The following is a 10,403-nucleotide window of genomic DNA, read 5'->3' on the forward strand; positions in this document are numbered from 1 at the left end:
TAAAAAATTACAATTAAATATAAACTATATAAATCTCAATAATATTTGTCCTCCCTTATACTACTCGAACAAAAAAGCCCCTACATTTACCTAAAGGTCCAATATACCCCTCTTCGCTAACTTCCATTTAACGTGGAAAAAAGTTATGCATGTGAAAAATTGTCAGAAACTCAATTATCTTCTTGCCTTATTTGGGTCAAATTTATTCATTTACTATTCGATTTGAAGCGATTTACCCTTCTACTATTCGAATATAAGCAATCCGTTTTCTTTTTCTTATATTTTTTGGTTTTATTTACAAAAATAAGCAGGTAAATAAAAATAGTAAAAGCTATTGGTTTCACACTAGTTGTCTTTCTATAGCCTTATTTTTTTTTTTTTAAGAAAATTAATTTTTTGGGTGTTAAATTTATTTTGTTATACATCAAATTTCATTGTCTGATCTCATCCAAAAAAAAGGATATGATTTTCTCTAATTTTTTCATCTTTGTTCTATGTGCACAACATATTTATTTTATTTACTTATAAGAATTTATTTTAATTAACATAACTATTATGTTCTTTTAGTCATTTTTTTCATCTCCCCATTTTCTTCTCTCTTTTTTCCGTCACCATTCACCAAGATCATTGTGCCATTCGAATTTGGCGTTTTGTTGTTCAAAATCTAGTTTTTCAACTCTCTTTAATTCCTCACAATATCGAGGTTCTTCTTTATAACTTGATTGTTTGAAACTTGACTTAATTTATTATCCAATTTTTGAAGATTTAAACTTATACATAATGTTTTTGTATTTGATGTAATAAACTTGTATGTTTAGCATTATCTTTTAAAACAAAATTTAATTTTTTTTTGGAAAAAAGTACTTTTTGGTTATTATAAAGTTCAATAATTATAAAATGATTAATTCCTAATTTGAATGAGGAATTTTCCGCTCACACTTCCCTCAAGAAAATTCAATGATATGATATTATCTTTTGCTTTCTTTCGAAACATCAGCGAGGTTAAAACTGCACAATTTCGAACAGTAAAAGGATAAAATTACTCCAAATTAAATAGTAAAGGGATAAATTAACCCAAATGAAGAAAACAGATAATTGAGTTGAGAGGGGTATTTTGGGACCTTTAGGTAATAGTAGGACTTTTTTTGTTCCAATAGAATAACGAAGGGTGATGTAAATCTTTTCGAATAATAGGGGGGGATAAATTTGGGCCCTTTCTCTTCTTAAAATACATATCCAATCAAAATAACCAAAGCGTATATAAACTGATTTAAGCACCATTAGTATATAAAAAAAACTATATTTCTTCCGTGAAGAAAGATAGTTGAAAGACATTATAAATAAGGGGATTGATATAGAAGAAGAATTCATTTCATTTGATGTAACCTCTGGTTGTTTAAAGATTAGCACATACAAATGAAAAAGAATTTTACGTTTACTCTCAGTATCTCTTTCTTCTCGTTGAGGTTAATTACGCTTGAGCTAGTGCAAATCTCAAATAGGAATTCCAAGTCAAAAGAATTTTGTCTTTTTATAATCATTCTTGATTCTGAAAGCAAAGATATGAAACACGTGCAGAAAGTGGTGAAGTAGATGGCAATCACAGTCCCATTGGCGACACTCTTTTTTTGCATTCTCTATGGTCCTAATATTTTTACATTATTACAATTCTACACAAGTGAATCCGTTAAAACATAGACTACGATACGATGTTTTCTTTATATAACCGGCTCGTCAATTATTATTTTAACATTTTCTTCCTAATAGAATATGCATGTCCTGCCAAATACCTTCATTTAAAACGAAAGAAAGCTAACGAATGAACTTAGCTTACAAATAGGGATAATTGTAAATGAGAATAAGGGCCAAAAAAAGAAGGGAAAAACCTCATCAATTTACTAAAAGCAATATACCGTATTTCAATCATAAGAAACATCACTGCCCATTACACAAAATAGAATTTCAATGGTTTAAGATAACATCAATTCTCAGATTTGGAGATCTGGAGAACATTTTGCCAACACCTCCTATTCTACCCTGCCATCTTCCTCGGACATGCCATCCCCTCCATGCCTGTAAATAAATTTAATACAAAGTTGAGATATGACTGCATTTTCTAGAAAGTACGACCAATCTAAAGTGCAATAGAACTGAATTTTCAACACAATTCTTCAGCGGGATAACAAGAACAATAAAGAGTCGAGCAACAGGAATAACTAGAGTACATATGTTTTTTTCACATAAATGGAACCGCTCATCAGCTGTCGTAGGTCATCACTAATTACTATATTCTTGGTTACTTTGCCCTCGTCTTGTATAACACAAACTTGATGTAGTAGAGTGGGAGCACTTCCCCAAGCGCAGTGATCTCATTGATGCCAAAGCACAATCATTAAAAGAATAAAGGAAGGTCTCCTTCCTTCTCATTATCAAAAAAGGAAGGTCTCCTCTTTCTCTTACTAGAGTGATGAAAACCTTTCCGCTTTGTATCCAGTTTGACATGGTATGTCAGTGAGTCAGTCTTTAGATGATTATCATTTTATTTATTTAATTATTTTGATAGAGTGTCGTTAAATGTATATGATAATGGAGCTTTCATGTATAATCATCACAGCAAGAAGAACAGTGACAGCCTAAGTCCTGCTCATTCTCAATTCGTGTAGGACTCTGTTTGTTCATTCCTGGAACTGATGCCCTAACTTAGTTTAGAAAGGGGCTACAAATATGCTGAAATGGTAGCACACTAGTCTATTGATATATGAATAGGTAGCTAAAACTTCAATCCTCCAGCTGATGAAAGTCTAACAAGGGTGCCTGGAAATTGGTAGTTCTTTACGTACATCACCAGTGAACAAGAATCCATCATCGACCAACAGGTCCTCAAGTTATGGACGCTTGCTGTCTAATGAAGTTTGATCTTTCCATCACAAATTTGACCTTCTCTGACCAAAGAAGAGCTAGCTACAGACCAACTTTTACCGTACCATACAGAAATATAGTTAGCTTGTTCTTACCTTCTGATTAGTTAAGAACCACAGTACTACAATTAGACACTTTTCTTTTTTGAGCAAGCATAAGACATATCAACTCAACTCAAGCACTCAACAATCTAGTTACCTGTTAAATATGACCTGATTGTTCACATAAAAAAGCAGCTAGTTCAATATGTAGCTGAGGGAAACATAGAACACATAATATGCCTCATTTCTTTGAAGAAAAGGATGACACCTAAATATAGTTGGATGTTTCTTCTATAGTCCGTTTTGGTGTAATCTATCAAAATTTCTTTTACGCAGACAATTCACACGTTTAAATATAGAGTTCTCTATAAGTAGCATAAAAATATAAAATCCACACTTGATGGGAAACATGGGTAAAATTTCTTTCAGCCCACCAGCTCAAAGGTACTCTCTAGTCTACTTTTGCTACAAAATGACATCTATGCAATTAGCACCAGCCTTAGTGGAAGAAATAAGGTTGTCATTCTTTAACCTTACCGACCAGTCACAAGTGATGTATCTTATAACAGCCACATCTAAAACTAAATAAACCATCCAGGACTAACATTCTAGTTCTCAAACGCTTACCGCCAGGAAGTTGTAAGGTTCCGAGCTTTTCTGTCCAACTGAAGGTTTTCCAAGGCAGATGAAGCACGACTTACATCTTCTGCAAGTTCATCGTTGTCATATCTCCAATTGTATTCATCCTTCCTGTACCCAGGTATTGACGAACCTGCTCTTCTATCTAACCATCTCAACCATATGAAAAAGGTTACGTATTTATCCAGGAACTAATATAAATAAAGCAGGTAGACTACTAACCAGATGACTGGGCAGCAGGACCTGGCCTGTGGAATGAGATGGTCCCAAGTCAAAATCTTAAATCCAAGAAAGAAAAATAACTAAACAAATTAACACAACAAAAGATACTATAATAGAGTCATATATTATGTAAACCTTCCCAATGGAGGTAAGCCCCCAGCAACTGAAGATGAAGAAGGCCTCCTCATGTTCCTTGTTTCTACATTGGAAAGAGATTCAGCATCTGCTATTGTCAATCTCCTCCCAGCACCCCTTCCTTGAGATAAGTTCTGCAAAATAGATTTTAAAAGCTTGACTTTAAAGCTAATTCCTACTAGATAGAATTGTATAGTTACCACAGCCAATTTGAATGCAGGAAAATGTAAACTGCAAATGCTATAACCATCATCTAATGGAATTGCATAGGCATTTTAAAGCCTCTAACTGAAACCTGGAACAGGAGACTGTTAACCACAAGAAAACGCAATGTAGATCCAAAACCAGAACAATAATCATTTTCTACCAGTGCAAGTTACATTTACTAACATTGACACACTTGTGTACACTTGGAAATTTTTAAACCAGCAATACCCAGAGCATAAAAAGCTTTTTACTAAGTCAATCGCATGCGAGGAAGGTTAAAGGTTCAAACACATGCCCCTGGTATTGATTGCACAAGTGGATATACCTCATGGAACAAAGACAAGAAAGAAGTGTTTGAAGCAGAACAAAGAAACAAATTGTGCAGAACAAATAAGCTTAGTGTGATTCATTATCCTATTGGTCAGTATCACTAGTAAATCATAAGAACTATCCCAATTGGGTCTTGATACTTTCAGACTGTAGGACCACCTATTTGGCAACATGACAATAACTTCATAATTTTTGTTTTCATCCTCCTCTATTATTTGCTTTATGAGACCTCTGCCGTAAAATTCTGTGGTTCTACATGTTTCCAGGCTGGCAACCTACTCCCACCCCCCCACCCCAAAACCCCAAAACCAAAGATCACATTTGGTCATAGTTCTTCATTAGTAAACAATTTATCAATCTATAGAAGAAAAAAGTACAAGGAGATTTAGTAACCACATGGCGGGAGGCCCACAACTGCATTAGGATGTTGAGACAACTAGTAACAAACTGAACAACATCTCCGTTACAGAATTCATCTTTCTCAACTTTTTTTTCTTATCAAGGATGATAATATTGTGTCCCCAACATACAAGTTTCTAGCTTAGGATTACAAATTTTAATCTTCCCACTTTCCTTTTTTTTCCTTCTTTTCTCTAATTGTAGTTTTAAAATAAACATAAAACGTCAACAGTACCATAAGCAACTGATGGATATATATCTAGAAGTTATCTAATATAAGCAGTTTTATCGAACCTCATACTTCAAAAATCCTTCGAGAACATCCAAAAGCAATGGACCACTATCCCCATTCCTGTTAAGATCATATCCATTCTTGCTGCTAAATTCTTTTAGCTCTGATTTCCAAGAATCCTTTGGCTGCAAACAAGTGACCTTTTGTAAATTGAAGTAATAATTGACATTTAAAATCATTCAGGAAAGCTGTATATTATTACCAAATTACACTCTGGCAAATAAACTTTAAGTGTGTGGTTTAGTTGAGCCCAGTCAAAATATTCACATATCAGTGCAGTTAGTAGCCTTCCTGCATGCAGAAAAGAAAAAATAGGTATCAAGGATCAGGAAAGGAAAATATATAAAATATTAACTCTTCTTTAAATACTTAAACACCTATCTCTGTGCACTGATTATAGAACTACAAGACCTGATGTGGTCAGAGGCACTTTACCATACAAGTAATATTGGTGTTCAGTGAGAAAATATCAGTGTACTATATAAAAACTCTCAAGTAACTATAGATGTTCTCCACTTTAAGGTGATTATGCAAGAGAAGTTGAAACCAAGTGCACAATCTACAACACTGTCATCAATGAATATAAAAAAATACAAACTTAGCATGACCATTAAAGCATTTGACCAAGCAATCAAGTATGATATCCTCATACTCGTGCAAAAGATGCTAGTTTCTGCATCATAATGAACGAAGAAGTCAATAATAGACTTAGGACAGAAATGAGCTAGGGAGATGCTTATGTCCTTTTCTATGACAACTAAAAACCAAAGCAGGGAAAGACCTCGTCCAAGAGCCAGAAAAAAAATGGAAAGAGAGAATGCACAGATTTACTTATTTATATTTGTTCTTTTACAAGTGCACACAGTTCCCTGACTCAAAATACTAAAGTCGATACAGTTGACTATTCATCACTTAATCTCTTTTCTGTATAGGGTAAAATTGACTATTTATATCCATACTTATCAAATACTATTTCATTTTTTTAATAAAAAACATAGACTATTTATCACTTAATAGATCTAGGAATTGACAATATTCAACTTAATAAAATATCAATTGCAAGCAGAATTACTCCAAGTATCCAAAAGAACTAGTCATCTTTTGACTAGGGACATTGATTAAGAGAAGAGATAAATATGTAATTGTTTCATATTGGTCATAGCACCTTGAGGTGGTGGCGTAGTGATTAATGAAGTGGGTGCTAACCTCGGAGATCAAGGTTCAGATCCCAGCAAAAAATAGATGATTTCTTCCCATCTACCTAAGCGTTGGCGGGGAGAGCTACCCGGTATCTGTGCTGGTGAGAGGTTGTAGGTACCCGATGATATAACAAAGGTGCGAAAGCTGGCCCGGACACCAGAACTATTAAAAAAAATGGTCGGGAGCATGAAGGACTATATCTCGACTTTTGTGTCTTTTTAACTTGTTTTTTGTTGTTAGTTAATAGAATAGTTCTGCTTATATAAAAATAAAAATGAGCATAGAGACAGATGAGAGTAAGTGTTATGTTCCAAAATGTGTGCATTAACAAATTCAACTTGTGCAACCATGATAAGTTAGATTATCGCTTTATGACGTGGAATCAAAAACCCAACCTTCACGCCCATAAGTTTGTAAAGAGACTCAAGAACCAAATTCATTCTAACAGTAAATAGACTCAAGAACCAAATTCATTCCAAGTCCCGTTGCAGTTGGAAGATAAAAAGTTCACAAGGTTCAAATTGAGGTCACAACATCATGAAGAATTCAAATATATTTTATCTATAACTTTTCCTGATAAATGATTTTTTTTTGAAAGGTTAACTAGTATTGATGTCAAAACCAGCACTAAGAAAGTGTTGTAATTACATCCAAAAGGGAGTTCCTGGATGAATGATACTCTCTAGAATTTTTCGAAGGGTTCGAAAAAGGAGCATTTAGTCCTATGTATTTCAAATCTACAGGTCAGATCCTATGCACCCATCTAGTTATACCAAAAATAATTTGACTTCTATAAAGAAACTGATAGTATATGTATTTAAGACATAACCTAGAATTTGTTTCAAATGACACAGAAGAGATGTTATTCGAATTTTCAAATTCAAAATCTGCTGTCCTTAAATAGTTACATTCAAATGCTTCCAACCAAAGTCCAAAAAAATCTGATGGCTTCCTTCTCAGCTGGTTCTAGATGATTTTCATAAGGTTCGATGATCTTATTAACCACAAGATACAAACTTCATGTAGCATCAAGTTCCAGGTTATAGTGTTTCACAAAAGATTAAAATTCAGAACCATAATTCTTAGAAAGTAACCTGAAAGAAACATAAATCATTGGCAACAGAAAGTGTTTTTGCATCTCCAATTCAGATTTAGGTTGGACTTGATTTGATCAGGTAGGCAGGTTCTCACAATAGATTCTAAAAGACTAGTGCAGATATCTTGATTGAACAGTTAAACAGCATACATATAAGTACATAGAACAAACTCAATCCATCACAATATTTTGACAGTTGCATGGGCACAACAATACTCTCCAGAGTACACACGATACTGAACACTCAGCTTTCAGATATATATAACTGAAGTTTAATAAATTTTCCATACAACAAGTTAGTAGCCGTCCTCCTACACCAAAGAATTTGGCAAGGATTCATAAAGGGTTAAAAAACCAAAAAGATTAAAACAAGTAACTGAGAACCTGAAGGGGAATTATGGAGTTGTTTTGCGCGCTCATTGCAGCTACCCAGTAGTGCAGGAGGCAAGGCTTCATCCTTCTCAATTGCCCTATCCTCCTCTTCTATCGCCTCAAAAACGCTTGCTCTAAGTTCAGCCTAAGAAATGTAGCCACGTAAATTGTGTAAATATATTGTGGATCAACCAGGATTGCACTGTATATCAACAAAAGAGAATCTGAAGAAGGTTCACATGTGACAACGATGTTTTGTTTCAATAAACAAGATCATCAGGTTTTATTTGCTAATAAATAATTTCTCTTTACCAGAAAACGACAAAAGATTCTGTATTAATACAAATCCAACATGGTAAAAGTAGCTAACATTTGTTTTCAGCTTTTTTCTGATACACTTCCTCTGTCATAGTAGTAACAAGTAGCTCGTATGAGTGAAAAGCAAGTCAAACTTTTTATGGGCCATGTTTTCAGGCATACATTGAAACCGCTGGTTTCAATTTGAGTTTCTTAAATATTTTTATAAGCTGCTCACATGACCATTAGGAAATTCTACTTCAATATTTTTTGTGTACTCTACTTAGCCATTCCGCTATGAACTTTTGCCAGGATCAACTAATAAGTCATATATTAGATTGTAAACCTCTTTTGATTATTATTTTTTGTATCATTCATCTTACCAGTAACACTGTAATTTCCTTATCATTAATTTATAACTACAAGTACTTATATGGCTTTCTAATTAGCAGAGAAACACAATTATGCATTCATTTCTCTTGGTTTTCTAGAAGCATATACAAGTTGCTGCTTCATGCAATCTTATCTTACAGTTTATGCTAATAGAATTTTAGATGACATTCCCAAAATTATATCATTCATTGTTATTTCCTTTTGCTGCTCTCAATCAATGTCTCGATCCTTCACAATTCATCAGCATAAATTTCTCATTTCATAGTCCAAAGAGTTTCAAAATTTTAACCCCTAAATCACCCTCAAGTCTACTAGGTTTACTGTTGTCTGTTCTCATATTAATTTTCACATCATGCAACTATCCGGACTTTTCTCTACTTGTCCTGTTTTCCCTGGGTTGCGAGGGGCGGCCCGTTCGTCCAGGAAGGGGAAGGCATGGTGGGGAATGAACCTTACACGTCTAGGATACAAGGTAGCAATTCTAGCGGTAGGTTGCCCTTTAATCCTCATTGTCCTGCATATGCCAATCTTTATCCTAGACGTTTGAGCCTTTTTTAAGGTTTAACCTCTTCAAAGCCATTAATTTGCACTCGTTCAAGATACACCCTTGACTGAGCAGCGGAGGCAAAACACTAGGTGATTTCTTCTTGTCTGTCCAAGTCTTGACTGACATAATTACCTAGTACCTGAGCTGGTGGGAGTTAGCAAATACCCGATGGAATTATTCGAGGTGCGCACAAGCTGTCCCCGATACCACAGTTATAAAAAATTAATAAAGAGATTTAGTCACCCCTAACTGAGCACAATAATATCCTATTCTTTTGCTCCCAACTTTGGGATTTAGATCCCTCAGTGATTCATCTGCCTGAGCCCCAATAAACCTAAAAGGTAGGGTGAGCATCAAAGGACATATGCTCTTTCTAGATAAGTTATGCATAATTTGTTCAACGAAAATGCAAGTGAAGGAAAAAAGCATGCATGCTTCAACCCGTCAAAATTTTAATATTTAGCTCCTTGAAGATGCATAAAACAGTTAAAGCAATTAAGTTAAAAACAAGGTATTCATTTCTACACATTAAATCACTTAAACTATGCTTTGCATTACCCAGATATTGTATAAGCTGGTGACACCTTCTTGTGTTCCCTTATACACAACTTTTTGCAACCAAAAATTTTAAAGTTAAGACTTAAAATTCACAAAGATTCAATTTTTCAGTTTCTATTTTCTAGCCAAGAAACGATGGAAATTAGCTATTCATGACCCCAATTTTCAGAACAGGAAAAATTAGATATAATGAATCAAGAAATATCTAATTACAGCTTCGTCGGCAAGCCCAAGCCATACCCAGAAAAGAAAAATGTACAAAATTTGGAAGCACATAACACGTAACCACTCGATCTGATTGAGAAGAAAATTCGCAAAAAAAGAAAAATGAAAATGCAGAAGAGAAGAATTGTTTGTTCATACTCGGATCTTGGCAAGGACGCCTTTCTTCTCTAGGGTTCGGGTGACGAGGGTTTTGAGGTCCATCATTTCTCTTGTATAATCGTCCATTTTCAACTCTGTACGGAAACTAGAATTAGAGATGTTTGATATTTTTCAGATGGTTTCTCTTCTCATTGAAGGGCCTGTGCGATTATTGCAGATTGTTTTTGAAATGAGATGTTTAATAAAGTTGATGACTTGATGGGTGTGGGGCCCGTATGAAAGTGACATTACGGTTTTTGTAAATTAAGACTAGACTAGATCCTAATGTTGACGGTAGGTCTAAATAAAGTAAAAGAAACTTCGAGCGGTTCTATGTTTGAGTTGTTCAAAACACTACGAGACAACATGAGTGAATGATATGCCTTATCCTGA

At 34.5% G+C, this 10,403-nt stretch overlaps 1 protein-coding gene across 1 annotated transcript; it reads right to left on the minus strand.

The window, feature by feature from the left end:
• Positions 1-1,874: 1,874 nt before the first annotated feature.
• On the minus strand, positions 1,875-10,194 carry LOC104210567 (protein TONNEAU 1a-like). Its single transcript, XM_009759496.2, has 8 exons — positions 10,011-10,194; positions 7,865-7,997; positions 5,387-5,475; positions 5,187-5,309; positions 3,957-4,090; positions 3,822-3,847; positions 3,588-3,744; positions 1,875-2,073 (listed from the first exon to the last, which is right to left on the minus strand). Exons 1-8 carry the CDS (start codon positions 10,095-10,097, stop codon positions 2,028-2,030), a joined length of 795 nt encoding a protein of 264 aa, XP_009757798.1. The 5' UTR covers positions 10,098-10,194; the 3' UTR covers positions 1,875-2,027.
• Positions 10,195-10,403: the final 209 nt, after the last annotated feature.

Source organism: Nicotiana sylvestris, chromosome 5 (assembly GCF_000393655.2).
Source record: "Nicotiana sylvestris chromosome 5, ASM39365v2, whole genome shotgun sequence".
NCBI classification, from domain to species: domain Eukaryota; kingdom Viridiplantae; phylum Streptophyta; class Magnoliopsida; order Solanales; family Solanaceae; genus Nicotiana; species Nicotiana sylvestris.

Bases quoted from the DNA above. Each gene is read 5' to 3' on its own strand.
- LOC104210567 (XM_009759496.2), bottom strand. From the start codon at position 10,097: ATGGACGATTATACAAGAGAAATGATGGACCTCAAAACCCTCGTCACC. The intron at 5,310-5,386 runs GTAATAATATAC...ACTTGTTTGCAG, and splicing joins ATTTGCCAGAGTGTAATTTG to CCAAAGGATTCTTGGAAATC. The intron at 3,848-3,956 runs GTTTACATAATA...CTCATTCCACAG, and splicing joins GGCTTACCTCCATTGGGAAG to GCCAGGTCCTGCTGCCCAGT.